The 18,310-nt window shown below is 45.5% G+C and overlaps 1 protein-coding gene across 2 annotated transcripts; it reads right to left on the bottom strand.

Moving 5' to 3' along the window:
* Positions 1 to 9,391: 9,391 nt before the first annotated feature.
* Positions 9,392 to 15,278, bottom strand: asb6 (ankyrin repeat and SOCS box containing 6). 2 transcript variants are annotated; one of them, XM_076154319.1, is made up of 7 exons: positions 15,181 to 15,278; positions 13,052 to 13,173; positions 12,764 to 12,945; positions 11,475 to 11,581; positions 11,270 to 11,378; positions 11,100 to 11,186; positions 9,392 to 10,314 (listed from the first exon to the last, which is right to left on the bottom strand). In XM_076154319.1, the coding sequence occupies exons 1-7, from the start codon at positions 15,265 to 15,267 to the stop codon at positions 9,593 to 9,595; spliced, it is 1,416 nt and encodes a 471-aa protein (XP_076010434.1). In that variant the 5' UTR covers positions 15,268 to 15,278; the 3' UTR covers positions 9,392 to 9,592. The 2 variants fall into 2 exon arrangements, with proteins under 2 accessions (XP_076010434.1, XP_076010435.1); XM_076154320.1 differs by lacking the exon at positions 15,181 to 15,278 and adding an exon at positions 14,265 to 14,503.
* Positions 15,279 to 18,310: the final 3,032 nt, after the last annotated feature.

The raw sequence follows: 18,310 nt of genomic DNA, 5'->3' as shown, positions 1-18,310 counted from the left end.
AACACATCCCCGGTTGTGGAGTTTGGTGGAGGGCGCAGAGAAGAATCAGCGCTGAACAAAGAGAATCCAGCCTTCTCCATAACACGTTCCTCTCAGGCACGGAGCAGAGAAATGCAGGGCCTGTGGAAGATGCACACAATTACTTCAGAGGCGGGGTGCTTTATTTACATATGCAATATGCATAAGCAAGGTTACTGTGAGGGTGAAATAACCGCGAGATAGAAGGGAGAGAGAAGGAGGGGTTGGGGTGTATGTGTGTGTGTGTGTGTGTGTGTGTGTGTGTGTGTGGTGATGAAGAGAGAGAGGGTGTGCGTGCTTGTGATGGAGAGAGAGGGTGTGCATGTGTGTGTGTGGGGGGGTGTGGTGGGGGGAGGCTGAAAATTGGTGTTATCAATATTTAACCAACCCTTCCAGCATATTTATGGCAGACAATAGAGCAGACATGCAACTGTCTCATGTGAGTGGAAGTGTATTTATTACAGAGTGAAGCCGGGGCCGTAAATAGGACGCTCGTTGATACTTCCTCACGTGGGATCGCCGAAGAAGAGGCCCCGGCGTTTGTTTGTTCGCTGTTTTGGTCGTTCCCCCTTCAAATCGCGTCATATCGAAATCCAAAATATAAACGTATCGGTGCTAATTTCTGGTCTCGTCCTAATCCCACCTCACCGAGGCGTCGTGGATATTCATTAGGGGAATATTTCTACATGTGGCTAGCAGATGTATGTAATTCAATCAGTTTGAAGAAGTAGAAGAAGAAAAAAAAGAACCCCAAAAGCTCTGAAAAAAAGGGGGGGGGGGGAGAAATAAAATGTCTGAAGCGTTTTTTCCTTTTCTTTTCGTTTTCTTCCTCTTCTTCTCCTTCTTCTCCTTCTTCTTCTGCTTCGCTCGGGCCCGTGGCCTCTGCGAAAATGTTTCCATGTGTTGTGTCTGAGCACACGGAGAGCGGAGAGGGAAAACATTCTCTCCTCCAAACCACATGCAACAGATTCCTTCTCAAGCCAAATAAATCAACTCTGTGTTTCAGATCATGTGACACTTTTTGTGCTTTGTGTTATTCCCAACATATCCTGTTTCAACTCAGTCCCACCACCACCACCACCACCCCCCCCCCCCCCCCCCCCAACCCCACCCCCTTTCCAACACTCTTTCACACACACACACACATGCAAGCAACACACACACAGACACACAACCACGCACGCACACACACAGAGTTTCCATTTCCTGTGCGTAAGATCACCTGTACAGACAGAGTGGCGTGCTTCAACGCGACATGCTCAGGCAGGAAAACAGGAAAGGGAGTTCAAGGGTGTCCAACATGAAATACTTGCCGAGTTTAGGGGGAAACCCAGAGCTCATGGCAACGCGCCAACTTTTGAAGACACTAAGTAAAGTTTCACCAGCATACTTTTTTTTTTTTCACTTTTTTTTCTCCACGTGCCTCTGCCATCGTGAGCTCTACTTTTTGGTAGAGCCGCTGCGCAAAAACGTTGTTGAAGCAGCGGGTTGGAAGTGTTGGCGGCACGTTGAGGGGGGCGGGGGGGATTTAGATTTCAGATTTGCGACACACTTCAACGGTTGTTCTACATTTAACAACTGTTTTATACGACGTCTCCCATCTCTCATTCCGTCCGTATTGGGAATATCCGGAATTTGGTATTGTTACCATGTAGGGCTGTAGTGCTGTAGGTGATCAATAGCCCTGTACTATGTGGGGTAACACTCTGTTCCCCCGTGCTTCTGACAGCCATCCCCAGCCCATTTACTGTCAAATGGGCGCCGAGCTCTCGCCTGAGCACAGATGCAGATTTATGCCAGAGCAATGCCGGTTCTTGCATATTAGATGAAAGCCTTGTTTGCATATACCCTCTCTCTCTCAACTCCCTCTCTCTCTCTCTCTCGCTCTCTCCCTCTCTCTCTCCCCCTCCCCTCTTTCTCTGTCTTCCTTTTTTCTGAGGCGTCACTTTAATATGTATGCAAATGGGCTGCGCTCCGCGGGCAGATATGTGTGGAGTCCTGTCCTGCAGTCAGGAGGTGTAGGAGAGATTGTGTTTGTATTTATGAGGCATGGGCCCTGCCAGTCTAGGGAGAGAAGAGGCTGCGAGTGGCGTGGTGGCGGCGGCGGCGGCTCTGCAGTGCGGGCAGAATGCAGATATGCCAATAACAGAGGTCATGCTTGTCACTAATGATAAGAAGAGACAATTAGACAAAAGCATGGCTGTAATGCAACCTCCCCGGCCCGCCCATACACACAAACAAACACACAAACTCCCCGGTTCTTCTTCCACGGCAACACGAAAAATGGAGACGGAGAACAAAGCGGAACGGCGATCCAAACCGAGGCAGACGGAGGGACGGAAGCTTCTACGACCATATTGCGGCGAGTTTAATCCTCTGTTCTTCACCTGGTTGAAGGGGGGGGGGGGGGGGTCCTGGTTGATTGGTGTGAGTGTATGCGTGTGTGGGGTGGGGTATGGAGGGGTGGGAGGGTAAAAGACCAATCTATTGATCCCGGCATGTCCTCTAGGGGGTGCAGATCACTGTCAGGCGCTGAGGCGAAGGAGACAAGGTCAGGTCACCTATGAGGGAGGAACCCTGAACCCGTTTCATCAGCCGGACGCTTCCCCAGACAGGCAGCACAAGCCCCTGATCAATACAGTCTCAGTAGCATTAGATACTAATGAAAAACGCTCCCGCTCATATATTACACTTCCCTCTTCTTCTTCTTCTTCTTCTTCTTCTCCTTTTTTTTTTTTACCCGCGTCGTGCAGTAGATATGGACTTCTACAGATCCTGACTGTGAATAACAGAAGTCAGGAATTCACGTCAGATTGGCAATGTAAAAATTACAGAAAAAAACTCATTGAGGATAACAATGAACGCTTCGTATTATGTTCAAGACATAATAATATCTTGGCTCCGTGCCAATCAGTGATCTACCAAGGCAACACACACACACACACACACTCACACTCGCGAACAGTCAGAGCTGTGTGCAAATCAAATGTCTGTTCTCCCTCTCTTTCTCTCTTTTTTCACTCCCTCTCCCTCCCTTTCTCTCTCGTTCTCTCGTTCGCTCTCTCTCTCTCTCTCTCTCCCTCTCTCTCTCTCCCTCTCGCTTTCTCCGCCACACACACACACACACACTTGCACACACACACTTGCACACACGCACGCACGCACGCACGCACGCACGCACACACACACACACACACACACACACACACACACATACACACACACACACACACACACACACATCCCCTTCCTCCATCATGAATAAACCATACTGTGTCTATGAGTCATATACCACCCCCACATCCCTCTAACCCACTCCCCCTATTCGGCGCTGCAAGAGTAAAAACGCTAATTAACGTGATGGCTAGCTGCAGCTCCTGTCAGCAGCTTGTGGGGGCCTCTCAGCCAGCCAGGCTCCACTGGTCTCCAGGTTTACCAGCACTCCCTCTCTCTCTCTCTCTCTCTCTCTCTCTGTCTCTCTCTCTCTCTCTCCCTCTCTCCCTCCCTCTGTCTCTTTCCCCAGCCGCCATCTCTGGAGAACTGGGGGCCCCTCATTCATATTCAGCCCCAGTCACAGGCACCTGGAAGCAGCCACCACCACCACCACCACCATCACAACCCCCATAGTGTCTATCACCAGCCCCCCCAGTCAAGCCCACCTCCTGTCAGTGCTGCTGGATCCCCCCCCAACCCCAACCCCCCACCCTCACACACACTACTACTGGTAAAAAAAACAAAAAAACATACACACATACACACACTCACAATTATTCCACTTTCTTAAACTTGAATCCAATTGGAGCTGGAACAGAAAAACTCCATTTAGGAGATGTGGGAGAAAGTCCATCTAGAAGATGACACAACCCAACTGATGGCTTGAATCACCCAACGGTGGAGAGAGAGAGAATGAGAGAGAGAGAGAGAGAGAGAGAGAGAGAGAGAGAGAGAGAGAGAGAGAGAGAGAGAGAGAGAGCGAGAGAGAGGGAGAGACGGAGAGGGAGAGGGAGAGGAAGAGGGAGAGGGAGAGGGAGAGGGAGAGGGAGGGAGGGAGAGAGAGAGAGAGTGGGGCTGCGTGCCTTGGTGGACTAGCTCTGTAACCATGACAACGCAGCCGGGAGAGCAAGAAACAGGAACATACAGAATCTGTTTCTGCTGAGACTTGCACATGTGGCACAGTACTGCTTTTCCTCCGAGAAGAGAAGAAATGAAGGGGAGGTGTGTGTGTGTGTACGTGTTCGTGCGTGTGTGTGTGTGTGTGGAGGCCCTTATGAAACATACATGCCTGCTGCCTCTCCAACCAAACTGCTTCGCCTCCCCTCATCGTCTACCAGTGAGTCACAACACAAAGGAAATTATGGCGTTGATGAACCCGCCCGCTCTTTACTCTGCTCTTTGTCTCTTTCCTGTTTTTCCAGTTTTCAGCTTCGACTGATATGCGTTGCGGAGCGTGTTTGTGTGTGTGTGTGTGTGTGTGTGTGTGTGTGTGTCTGTGTAGGCAAAAACATAAAGTAGAAAATATAAAAGGCAGCAGAGGAGCACATTTTCCCTCCTCGCCGCCTCCTTTCTGCCTATTTTCTTCCCTTACTGCCTCGCCGCCGCTCCCCTTCTGCCTGCTGCCTTTTCTCTTCCCTCCTGCTCCCTTCCTCCCTCCCTCCCTCCCTTCCTCCCTCCCTCCCTCTCACAGGCTCGCTCTAACCTCCCCCCTCCCCTTTCCTCAAGGGAATAAAGGTCGTAACGCAAATGATTACTCAAACCCGAGTTGCCATGGAAACGTGGTCACGTGACTGGAGCAGGCATGCATAGACCACAACAAAGAGGTGGATCAGGAACCAGAGCTGGTGGGGAGAGAGGGAGAGAGGGAGAGAGAGAGAGAGAGAAGCTGTAGCTCGCCTCGCTGGTGCCTCAGTGCATTTCACTCAAACTCTGTGCTGTAAAAATAGGAGCGCCGAGGAGAAAAGCAGGGGGGAAAAAACGACTCTGCCATTCCTCCTTCCTCCTCTCCTCTCCTCTCCTACTCCCCCCCACTCCCCCCCAAAAAAAGAGAGCTTGAGGAGGACTGCAATGAATCTAGGCTGTAACGCTGCAGTGTGCCATATATTCTACCATTCACTAGCATACCAAGGGTGTGTCCTATTCATCATGTCCTTCTCGGAGGCAGAGCCCAGGCGCCAGTTGTCTGGAATTTCTGTGAAATGGCGTCAGTTGTAGAAACGCAGAGGGTGGTGTGTGTGTGTGTGTGTGTGTGTGTGAGTGAGTGTGTGTGTCAGTGAGTGTGTGTGTGTGTGCTTCTAAAATAGGAGTTGCAGTATGGAAGTCCAACTTTTTTTTCTTTTTTTTTTTGCCATACGCCTCTTTAGAATCTGCCACCCGGAGCGGACTAACTGCTTTTTTGCTTTAATACTTTAACGTAGCAGAGGGGACGCGTCGTCTTTAAAGTGACACGCCACTAAAGAGCAGCAACACTCCAGATGTAATGGCTGTAAAACTCAGCAAAAGTAACTGTAATGATATCGAAGTTGTACCTTTTAAAGAGATTTTCCTTCACTACAGTAGTAAAACAAAGCTTTACTCAATATTGTGGTTATTTTAAAGGGCCAGTCTGTGTTTTTTTTATGAAACACTGAACATTTTTTCCAAATCTACAGATCAAAAGCTAAACAAACCTTCGCGAGCACAACGGTCTGTGTCAATCTGCAGAGCCGCTCCTAGAAAAATGAACCAACACCTGGTGCAGAACATTGGAGGTGGCCTGCCTGCCCCAACAGGATTCAGTTATTCCGCATCCCACCCACCCCCACTGAGATTAGTCCTGTGCCCGGGGTGAACCCAGTGACCTGCGACCATCCCTCAGAGCTCACACACCAACCAACAACCCCCCCAACACAGCACACACACACACACACACACACACACACACACACACACACACACACACACACACACACATGCACACACATGCGCACACACACACATGCACACACGCGCACACAAGCACACACACGCACACATGCACACACGCACACACGCACACACACTCTCCAGCAAAGATCCACATTTGGAAGTCTGTGAGCGACAACAACAGTAACGTCAAATGTTGATAAACTGTGTGTAGCCCAGCAGAGAGGCACATAATGTTACGGTGATATCTGGTGAGAACGTTCTCCTCTTGGTTTTATTAACCATTCATTTCTGGTGAGCTCCATCAGCGTTCGCAGAGCTGAAGGAAGGAGAACATTTTTTTCTGGTGAAGTCACCACATCTGTGGTTATGAACACTTGGTACTGTGTGTTTTGATGTCTACGCTCTCTCTCCTCTCTCTCTCTCTCTCTCTCTCTCTTTCTCTCTCTCTCTCTCTTCCCCCCTCTTTCTCTCTCTCACTCCCTCTCTCACTCTCTCTCTCTCACACACTCTTTCTTTCACTCTCCCACACACAAATCCTCGCGTCGCATTCACACCAAGCCTCATATACAGTCCGGTGATGTATAGGCAAAAGCATAAAACACACAGTTGGAGGCGTCTAAGCAGCGTGACCTCGCTCTGCTGCCCGTTTCCCCCCAAAGTCCACCTAAAGTCCCATGTGGTTTCTTGCAGCAGCTGAGCGTTCAGTGATGTCTGCAATTATCTCGCGTCTAGACATCGTCTAGGGGAAGACAAGATGATGTCCATTCTAGACGGCCTGTCCCCTGCATAGGCAAAGGGCTGGAATAGTCGTCGTTCTATCCGTCTTTGTCAGTGACAGGCTGGTAAATAGAGAAAGGCTGAAGGCCAGACAGGGACCAGCAGTAAATGGAGCCTTCAAAGCGAACAAACACAAAGAGAAAAGAGTTTTTAGTTCCTCAGAACAGTGTGAATTTCTAATAGTAAATTAAATGCTGAAGCTGGAATGGATCTCCAGTCTATACACTCGTGGCTCAGAGGCACTGCAGTAGCTCTCCTTTTTATCAAACCAACAAGAGCCTTACAGCACTTTTACATTCATTGACGCACAGAAATTTGCATCATTAAGATGAATCATAGGTTGAATCATTGTGTAGATCCGTTTTCACTCGGTATATCCAATGCATCTGCTTTGTATGACTTGTTATGAAACATCCATGTGACTGCATTGCATTTTATCTGTGGACGGTTTTGTGTGGTCTGAAACCAGATCGGTGAGCTCCAAACAGCAAAGGGGGACAACGAGGACGAGCAGAGAACCAGAAGAGATAAAACATTTCATAACAAACCCCATGGTTAAGTAACATGTGAAAAAGCATAAAGTGAACCAGAGTTTCCAAACAAAGATGAAGAGACGCAACAAAGCCACAATTAGACCAATTAGGAGATTGGAACCCAACGCTACCAAATTGATTAACGACTCTTTTATAACAGGGACTAAAAGTAAACAACCACTGAATCTGATATGTTAACATTTTCTGATCTGACGGTGTTATGAAAAGATCCTTTATGTTTGGACGCAAGTCTGAGCTGAATTAACAAGAGTTTGTCTTGGAAATGTATTTCAAACGTGAGGCGTCTCAAATGGAAAAATACTTTGGTTCACGCCAAGTTTGGGTCAAAAATCTGAAATCTAAACAGATATCTATTGGGGCCCTTGTTAGCTGGAAGCCCTTTGTAAATGCCCATCAAGTCCGCCCCTGTCAAACTATTCAGCATTCAAAAGTGTTATGTCCAGTTATGACCAGATTTGGCTCGATCACAGTAGATATATATTGTTGCCTTATGTCTAGAATGTTTCTTTAGATATTTTAGTTCATGAACTTTTCAGTTGACGCAGATATTCCAAACTATCTACATGCAAAGAAGCTTTAAAAGAGAATAAATAACTACAAAACAAGTAAATCACACAGAGGAGCTTGGAGCGGAGGATGAAAGCTACAATGGGCTGCAGTGAGAGAAAGAAACGGCTGTGAGAGAATGAGCAGGTGTGGTGGGAAAGACCCATGGGCTTCAGGGAGAGAATAGATCAATAACTAATTTCAGTACCGAGCTTCACTCGCACTGTTTTCCAATAAATGCTGGATGGAGGAGTACTGGCTTAGCCCTCCCCCCACTATCTCTATTCTATCACCTTCTGCAAGCAGGATTGGACTCTATGGAAGAAGGCTGTGTGTGTGTATGTGTTTGTGTGTGTTTTCTTCTTCCAGCATTGTGATTGTTGCTTGGGTGGATTATGCTCCTACAGCGACTTTATTGTATAAATGTAATCCAACATTGCCATTTCCATGCGTCCTCCACGAGAGTGCTCTCAAAGCCCGTTCCACATATGCCGTCTGTATCTTTAACACACACACGTACACACACACACAGGCTTTTTTTTCTTCTTCACTCTTCTCCCTCCCGCAACCCCCCTCCCTCCCTCCCTCCATCCCTCTCTCCCTCGTTCGACCAGGCCGGTGTTGAGGCTTTGTCAAGAGTATGCGGGGAGATTCAGACAGACAGGAGAGTGAAGCGTGTGTCATGCAGGGCTGCTGCTGCTGAGGCTCCTCTCCTCAGAGGCTGTGACCTAGATAACCGAGAGGAGCTGGAGCGCCTGCAAGCCTTGGAGCCACTCCAGCTCCAGCAATGTCAGGAAGGGGTTAGTTGTGTAACGCGCTGTCCTATTTAGTTTGCTCGTCACACACGCATGGACGCAAACACATATGTATGTATGTATGGTGTGCTCATATCATCTCAGGATGTTTCAGTAAAGCAAGAGGATTGCTTTAAGCTCAAGCGAGGGAGAGAATGGTCAAGAAATTCAGCAGATTTTAACACACAACCATTGAGCAAGCTTTGTAAAACTTTCCACGCACGCTGGGCTCGACACATTTGTTTTAGCACACACTCAAGCACACACAAGCAACAACGTATAGAGTGCAATGGATTCATCCACAAGGCACATACATACATGCATACATACACACACAGCACCAATTACATGATTCCCCTAACAGGTAGCCGGCAGGTTAATACACACAACCTCTGCACTGCACTGCCACTACCTGGTCAATCAAAAAATACACTCACATATCGACAAACATACATTTATGTCAGTCTGATACTGGAAATGTGGCCACATTGATGATCAGGAGGTTTGTTGCGGAGACATGATCGGTTTATTGGTCCACTCTCATGTTAAGTGAAGAATACACACGGATGTGAATTCTACGCAGCATTGCCATCACATTAAGGACATCAAATATGGATACGTTATACTGCACTGGAATAAGTTTGATAGGCTGCACTGTGAATAGCTAAATATCTGACCCCAACGTGTGAGCCACTTCAGAAACGCAAGAGCAACAGTGCCATCTGGTGGCGATGCGACACACTGCAATCTGTACGGATGACTGTGCAGCAGTGAGATCATCACTTACAACTCCAACGCATATTGGGACTCACATAGTTTGGTTTATTGAGGTAAACATACACACTTGTGTCTGTAAACACATACAGGCTTCAGTAGGTAGCTGTTGTACATGACGCATCTGTGGACGTGTTCGGACATTTAAGACAAGATTTTACTAGCAGGTTCAGTCTCTTATTTTAGATCAAAGTATAAGTAAAAAGAGTCAGTGGCAGGTCTGTGTGGTCAGCGCAGGCTTTGTTGAGACCTGAAGCAGTCCCAGCCGGGCTTTGGGCTGTACGTGAGCTCAGGGAGGAGAAAGTCTTTCAGTCTGTCTGGCAGCGGTAAGGCCTTGACTTGGTTCTCAAGGGGCCAGGGCTTTAGGTGGCTCCGTATGAACGCCCTACAAAGGCAACGCAGGGCTGGAGGGCCCGCTTCACACTCCGCTGCGCGTCTGTGCAGGTCCAGCAGAGCCTGAGCGTGCAGGGGTGCGTCCTGTCCAGGCACGGGAAGCTGGAGGCCGGGAGGCAGATGCAGCGAGGGGACGTTTACCCTGGCTAAGTCCAGCAACGCCTCGGCTTGCTCCAGGAGCTCAGAGGCTTGGGTTTGATCAGAACACCGCTGGAGGGCTGTTTGGAGCCTGCGAAACAGGAGCCCATAGCCTGACCAGCAGGAGGCGCCGTGGCAGGAGCAAACAAAGGAGGCTCCGCTCTGGAGTAACAGCACGGCCAGAGGGAAGAGCAGATCGAAGTACTCCAAGCTGGTCTGTGTCAGGGAAGGTTCACCGTCGTGCAGACAGCAGCTGGGATCGGCACCGTGGGCCAGAAGCAGCTGTGTGGTTTTTAAGCAGAACTTGCCGATCTCTGCAGCATCCTCCATATTGGCCTCCAGAGCCTCCTTAACCAAAAACACCAATGAGGACTCGGCTGTTTCTCCGTCTCCGTCCGAGGCAGCGTGAACATTAGCGCCTGAAAAGGAGCAGATACCAGACCAGTGTTATGGTTCAGATACACACTGTAATACACACCTGTCATCAGAGGACCTCTGGGTTTAACTGAGATGCTCAACTGTGCCCAAAACCAAATCAGGAGACCTCTATTGTAGAGGAGATGTTGATTAGATAATGGCCACTTTTCCTGCCACCTGGTGGACAAAGTAGATCACTGCAGATTCAAGTCTACTATAAAGTATCCACTCAAATATTACACATCACAACTGCTCACTTGAATAATGACTTGTCAACTTTTTTGTTTTTGTTCATTCATTAATTTAATATGGAACACTTTGGGCTCTGATTGGCTCAACCAGTGATTCTTGATCCAGATCCTCAGGCCCAACGAAGAATTGAGAAGGACTGGTGTGTTTGGAGCAAGGAGAGATCAAAATGTGCACTGTTTAGTTGAACGTGGTCAGATTTAATAGCAGCTGATACATTAACCTTCTACAATAACCTCCCTTCAGACCGCACAGCCGTATAACACAGGCCTTCATGAAAGTCTGCCTCTAGTTCCTACCAGCAGATGGGAGAGCGATAACACTGCAGAGCCAGAAGACGACTTTGTGTCCTCTATTTTAGAGTGTTGAGTCACGCCTGGATCCTTGGATTGTTTCTGCTTCCAAACTATTTATGCATGATCTACCCTGATAGTCTACCCTGTTTTACTTTGATCTGAAAAAAGCGTACGGGTGGGCAGGTGTGCATATTAACGCCTCAGTTCTGATGGGGGGGCGTCTGGAAAGAGCAAAGCCGTACCTCTCTGGAGAAGAAACCGGATGTTCTCTGTGTTGTGCACCGTGAGTCCATCACTGCTCGCCAAGGCGTGAAGCAAAGGCGTCTTCCCTTTGGGGATGAGACCAAAACAATGGCATTAATGGAAAGAAGAAGTCAAAGTAACAGTGTGACGCAGGCGAAGGTTTATTTACCGTGTTTATCTCTCGCATTCACGTCAGCGCCCAAGTCCAGCAGGGCGAGCAGGCAGGTCAGCCTGTCCGCCTCCTCGCTCGCCAGGTCCAGAGGGCTGCTCTCATGGATCTACAAGAGGAGACGCAGCACAGAGTCTAGTTAGATACACAACAACCAGGACAGACGTGCGTGGCATCTCGGTTGTGGAAAGCCTCTATGCCTCACCCGGTCTCTCTTTTCGATGTCTGCTCCGTACCCGACCAGCAGCCTCACCATGTTGGGCCGGCTCCTCAGGACGGCTATGTGCAGCGGGTTGTAGTACGACACCGGGTCTGCAGGAGGAGAGAGAACCAGGATGAACGGCTAAGTGGATCCAGCCAACAGTTAGGTGTCGGGAGCTTCACTCTTAATGAGAAAAGTCACTTCAAGGTGATTTTAAAAACACAAACTTTGACATGAAGTCTGAGCAGGAGAGAGGATGAGAGCCCACAGTGTCTTACATGGATATGGGGAATGCTACAAAAACTACAGCTGATTGATTAGTAGATTGCTGTGATTCTGTCGGTCTGCTGAGATATCAGAACAGACGCAGGATTATAATGAACATGGAGCAGAACTAAAGCTGTCACAAACTGCTTATTACCGATGCATATGTCTATATATCTTACTGATGTATTGTCTTGAGCCTTGTCTAGGTTATTCTGTGACTGTTAAAGGATAAGTACTAAAACTCTCTGCACTAAAGCTGTAGCAGAGTGAGTCTTTGACACAAGTTAGCATTATCCGTGTTTTGATAACGAAACAGAGAAAGTGGGAACATTTCTGCACAGCGTGTGGGAGCATCTGTCAATGTTAACTTTTAGAAAAGAGGCATTCAAGAAATGTAAGAGACGAATGAAAGCAGCGTCTGCCAACTTCCCCTAATTATGTCCCCGGGGAGGAGGAGGAGGAGGAGGATTTCTTCAACCACCAGAGGTCACCACAGCAGAGTCTTAGCTGAGCCCCGGCAGGTTTCATCACGGCGGCGACACAAACTTTATCACTTTATGCGGCAGTTTGCTACAGCGAGACGTTCTCTCTTGTCTGTAGATGACAGCTTTCTCATTCCGCTCTCAAACGCTCTTTATACACACTTCTGCTACTGCAAATTCAGAGGGAAACTGCTGTCTGGGATCCAAACTCTAACACACTGGAAACACTCTGCCACACAAGTAACCTGTCCACACAGCAAAAGGATATTTACCTCTGCAGAAAACATGATATTATACTATTGATGAATGCAAGTGAATGCCTATTGACAAGGTCTTTGTTATCCTTATCCGTCTTTGTTAGTGAGAGCTGCCAGTTACTTTTTAACATGGACAAGCTGGACAAAAATATAGAAATGTACTCCCCGAAAGGTACATTTTCAAAAGTTGTGCCAAGTTGTACATAGATCATAACAATCTGTCTGTGGAAGCAAAGATCAGATTAAATATAGTACAGTCAAAGTGTCGTGCCTCATGGTTTCTCACCTTCAAAGTTGATATCAGCGCCGTACCGGATGAGGATCTGAGCCGCATTCAACAGCCCGCGCTCAGCCACCTTAAAGAGAGCGTAGCTGACGCCTTCGATGAACACGTCCGACTCAGACTCTTTGTCCAGGAGCTCCTCCAAGGACCCGCACAGTTCACTCTCATCCAACGGCACGTCCACTCTGGACACAAGAGCGGAGAAGATCACGGTCCCTGCGGGTCGCCCCAAACACATCTTTAAACTACCGGCACTGGCAATTGGCCGTGGGCGAGTAGTTTCAGGCTTACCTCGCGTCCTGGGCGCTATCTCCTTCCTCCAGACCCACCACGCACATGACGGCGTCCACTAGTGGCTGATACTCGTAAATGATCCTTCGAAAGCCGTGGAGGAAAGGCATGGCTCCTTCTCTCTGCAAAAGACATAAGGAGCAAAAAAACAAATAGCACACATGCAGCAAGTCAGTCAGTGCCGCTTACTGAAAGTGTATTTTGAGCACAAAACGTAATTTAAAAAGTCATCATAGTGTAGGGCCTATACTAAGATTTTTTTATAGTTTAGGTTAAGGGAAGAGTAAGAGTAACAACACCTTGCTTTTGCATCCATTTATTTTATTGATATATTAAAAGACATGTTAAAACCTGTTTGTTTGATTTTAGTTTAGTCCTTAGTTGTTAAACGTGTACTTGGAAGTATTGTCGGAAAATCTGGCAGCTCTAATAACCGACAAGAACTATTCACATGCATTTTGAAATGTGAATAAAATCAACCAATGAGAAGCTTTCATTACAGAGACCATTAGGCAAGGGTCATCAAATTTAACACACTTTGACTTTAATTCTTTATGGACTGTTCTTATATCGCTGTTCGCCAAAGCGTCTATAATGACTCTTCCAGGCTCTCAAAGAGGGGCCCGGAATAGAACCAGCAACCCTCCATCCCCTTGACAACCGCTCTACCAATCCTGAGCCTTAATACATCTGTGAAGGCTTTTGTTTGTGAGTAATAATTAAGTAATTATCTTTTGCACAATATTTGGCACGATTTAGAGTAGAAAAGAAATTCAGTTGGAAACGTCACGATAATATATACAGAATACGGGGGCAACTAAATGTTTTTAAAATCTACAATGACGTCAGCCACTTCTGTTTAGCTATATTGTATGACGTTATCTCTTGAATTCAGCCGACACGTGAACTTGAATTAGAGACCACCGGTTACGCACACGTTTTGTAAGGTATGCCCAAACATCTTACCGCCACAATTTGTGTATTTATATCGCTTTGTGATAGTTGACGTTTGAAAAGCACGATAAATGGCGTTCAGAGTGACATGGCTGCTAGGAGCTTTATATTTAAAGTCACAGTCATGGCTCATTTGCCACGACAACCAAACAGCTTGCATTGTTGCTATTTCATTATTATTTTTCTCGCTACAACGCTAATTATAATTATCGCGTAAAAAGGCCAAACATGGAAGATATGAAATATGTGACACACTCACGTCGCTGCTTTCCTTCAAAACAGGAAGTTCATTCGCCTACATTGGTCCGTCAGGCATTTCATTCCCCGCCATAACAGGTTGCATTCTTATCGCATTTGTTGTGATCATGATTAATGTAAATGTTCAATTAAAGATTTACTCCACGTAAAATTCAAATTACACTCGCGAATTAACGAGCAAGTAAACACACTTCTGCGGTATTAACACAGCATTGAATAAATAGTGACAGAGATTATCAAATGCATCTTCTTTTAAAAAAAACAAAAAAACATAAAACGACCCAACTAATACAATTATTATATTATAAATGGCGGCCAGCGGAACCGCAAATGTACGACTTTAATGTGTTAAAGGGTTATTTTATTCATAACAGTGCTATTGTTCATAAATGTTTGATTTGAGTGTTTATGTCGCACAACATTAGTTTTCTTTAGTGTTATTATTGCGCATATGCATTCGTTATGATTATCATTGTTCATTGTATTGCCTCTGTAAACCGTGAGTGTAATGGGGTAATTTAGTAGATGATCTTTCGTCAGATCACATGTTTAATTACCAAATTATCACGGTAACAACATACAGTAAATACAAATGCCAGTACAAATGTCAAACGTAAATATTACATGAGTCAATAAACTCAGACATAATAATATACCATAGAAATTGCACATCATATCATCTATTCTGTTACCCAGCATTTACAAACAACATTGGCAACCAGTAATAAAATACAAAACATATTTCCTGGGATACCGTACGGTCAAGAGGCTAACGTGACTAGCTCAATCATCCTCAGGCAAACAACATTACTTCACAATACACAAACATAGTGTGTTACAGATAATTTCCTGAGCACAAATACACATTCAAGTAACACGGTAGTAAATGTTAAACGTTATTTGAGGGAATTTCATACCTGAAAAGGGGATAGAATGGGCACAAACTTTCCTTTGATCACATGTGTTTTTGACAGAGTGGAGGAAGCGAAGATGTCCCTGAACATTACGCACGAGCTCAGTGCTCCCTCTGCTGGATCCCTCTCGTAACTACTAGTGTTCTTTCTGCTGCTGGTGTGAGGATTACTTTTTGAACATTAAGCACAAGTAAACACAGTACTGATTATTAACAGCTGAAACTGACAGTAAACATTACAATCATAAAGTTATGTCCCACGAGTGTCTGAGGGAGGTTTGTGAGTGCGGTTCAAAATGCTGCAATCCCTGGGATCGTGAAGATTCAGTAGCTCCAAAGCTGTTCTTCCCAAATGCCAAGCTGGTTCCAATATTTTACCAATCTGGAAAAGCAACGCTACTAAATTTCCTTTCTGTCCATATTAACCTGAGACAGACGCTTTCAGAATACTTTTTCTTTTTTTACACTCACTTCATTATGCTCCAAACTACATCTGGCTGCAAGTCGGCTTTGTCCTGATCAGAAAACAATCCCCTGCAGTGTGTGGGCTGGTAACAGATGGCTTCCTTTAACAACCACTGAAGAGTGTACTCTTACAAAAGATGTCAACGTTAACACATGTGGCTCTGCTTTTGAATATTATGCATGACAAGGATGTGTTCTGTCACCACTTCTGCTGTTACTTACATATTAGGTCCCTGAAAGGAAGAGCATGGGATCACCTGTAAAATCAAATAGAATTGTTTTAGTGTTGATTGAAATGACTGTCTTTGTTCGTTTACATTTTGTGGTTAAAGAACGAAGTCGATGTTTTTTGTTTAACACCAACATCTACACATTTTTTTATCTATTTTTTTGCAATTTGTTTTTATTGAAGCAAACATTGTGCACACAGTTGTAGGGTATTATGGAGATCATTTTTGATATGAAAGAGGGGAAAGAGGAAAGAGAGAGATAGAGAGAAAGAAGGAAGGAAGGTTTTATTATCACTACTATTGTTGTTTAACGATATACATAGACCCTGAGGTAGAGAACAAGTAGATTGGAATTGCAATGATGTCATAGGGTACAAACAGTTCTTACAGGATGATGTCAAGCAGCAATGTAGGCCAGTACAAATCGCATCATAGGTTGTGATAGAGAGAGAGGGGGAGGAAAGAAACAGAAAGAGAAAAAACGAGAGAGGGCATCCCACCCAGAAACCCCACCCAACCCCACAGTCACACAACCCCGAATTCACACAACCCCGTATGGGATGTAAAATAAAATGAAAAAATAAAATAAAAAGGAACTGATCGGTGTTCTGATATTCAGTCACTGGTCTGGCATAGCCTGTAAATCTGTGAAGTAAGAGAGAAAAGGTTGCCATCTCTGATAGAACTTACCAGTGTGGCCCCTCATAGTGTACTCGATTTTCTCGAGTCTAAGAAAGTACATTGTATCCTTTAGCCATTGCGAAATAGAGGGAGGGGTGAGGGATTTCCAATGCAGGAGCAGGCAGCGTCTAGCAAGCAAAGAGGTGAACATAATTATTTCCTTTTGTGGGGTGTTAAATTGGCGTAGGTCAGATGGCAATATAAGGGGGGGTTGAACTTGCTTTCCCAATATGGTGGACAGTGTGTTGAAGTAACCCGCCCAGTAGTTGAGGAGCCTGGGGCAGAGAAAAAAACCCAACATCTACACATTTAAGGTTTCATGAAAACACTGACTCTTAATGTACAGTTTCCATTTCCATTTACTTTGGTGATCATAACAGCATATGTGTCCTCTGTCTATGATATTAACATTAACATTGGCTTAATTCCATGTAGGAACCTGGTATTGTTCATGCCCGCTCACTGGCACAATGAAGAACAGAAGGGAGCCATAATTAATGTTGCTAATTACACCTGTGCTGTAACCACTACGACAAGTCAAATTATCTGCTATTAAAAAGCCCTTAACAGGATCATGAGGTATTATAATTACATTTTATGCTCAGGCATTACATTGAGAATTATGTAATCCACTTTGCAAGAAAAGGTTTATGATATTCTATACAGTAGATCATGGTGCTTTCTTCTTTGGCCTCTTATATACGACAGCTCTAAAAACTGATATCTATCACACGTCTGTTTTGTTATAAATGGTTTACTGTTCCGATTATCAACACACAAAGATATCATACATCAACAGGTGAGTATTTGTTAGAACTGGCAGTGGAAATAATGATATATCGTGTTATGAATGAAGGAGAAATGTGAAACCAGGCATAAGAATTACATTGCGCTGAAATGATAACGATCCTTTTTAAAGCATTTCAGATTAATGCATGGCACTGAAGAATGTGTCTGAGCCACTATATTCCCACCTCACGCCAGCGATGTTCTCTCAGCCAGGCTGCGTGTTAAGGCTGCACTCTCTGAATGTCTATCACAGAGCCTCTGGTGTCAGGATCAAGAGTAAGATGGTTGTATTCCACCTCTGGCTGAGCCCTAAGGTACAGTATGTTTGCTGGATATAGTACATCCCTATGTTACTTGAAGCGTGTGTGCTGTCATGACCACATTATAGCATGTCACATTGTATTCTCATCATATTACATTATTATGGTTTATTATACCATCACTTGGGATATATTAAGCAATGTTAAAAATACATTGTGAAAACATAAAGCATTATAGATACTGTTCAGGTATCAGGTATCACAAACCATTGCTTTAATGAATTAATATATTCACACCTTTAGTTAAATGCTTCATTTATTCATTCACTAATACACAAGATGATGAATTTGAGTGATTCTTAGTTTATTCATTGTATTCATTGATTACTTTGCTGTTGGAGACATTTTTTTTACTTCATTATTTGAAAGAACAGGAGTATTCACAGGCAGTCCAATCATTTCAGGACCCCTGAGAGCTCTGCACTCATCAGCATTCTGAAGCCTCTATACATAATAATGAACTATACATAATACAAAATAAATAAGGAGTGTGAAAGAGGGATTCAGGTGCCGAGCAGTGGCTTGGTGGTTAGAATTCTTCTCACATTAGAAGAAGAAGAAGATGAACCTTGGCTTTCCTGTTTTGTGAACGAGTTTGTCAGCCCTGTGATGGACCGGTGGTCTCGCCTGGTAACTGCTGGGATTGGAG

Source organism: Genypterus blacodes, unplaced genomic scaffold, assembly GCF_046128005.1.
Source record: "Genypterus blacodes isolate CSIRO-AG114 ecotype Tasmania unplaced genomic scaffold, CSIRO-AGI_Gbla_v1 ptg000061l_1, whole genome shotgun sequence".
NCBI lineage: Eukaryota > Metazoa > Chordata > Actinopteri > Ophidiiformes > Ophidiidae > Genypterus > Genypterus blacodes.
This window is presented reverse-complemented; position numbering and strand designations above follow the sequence as displayed.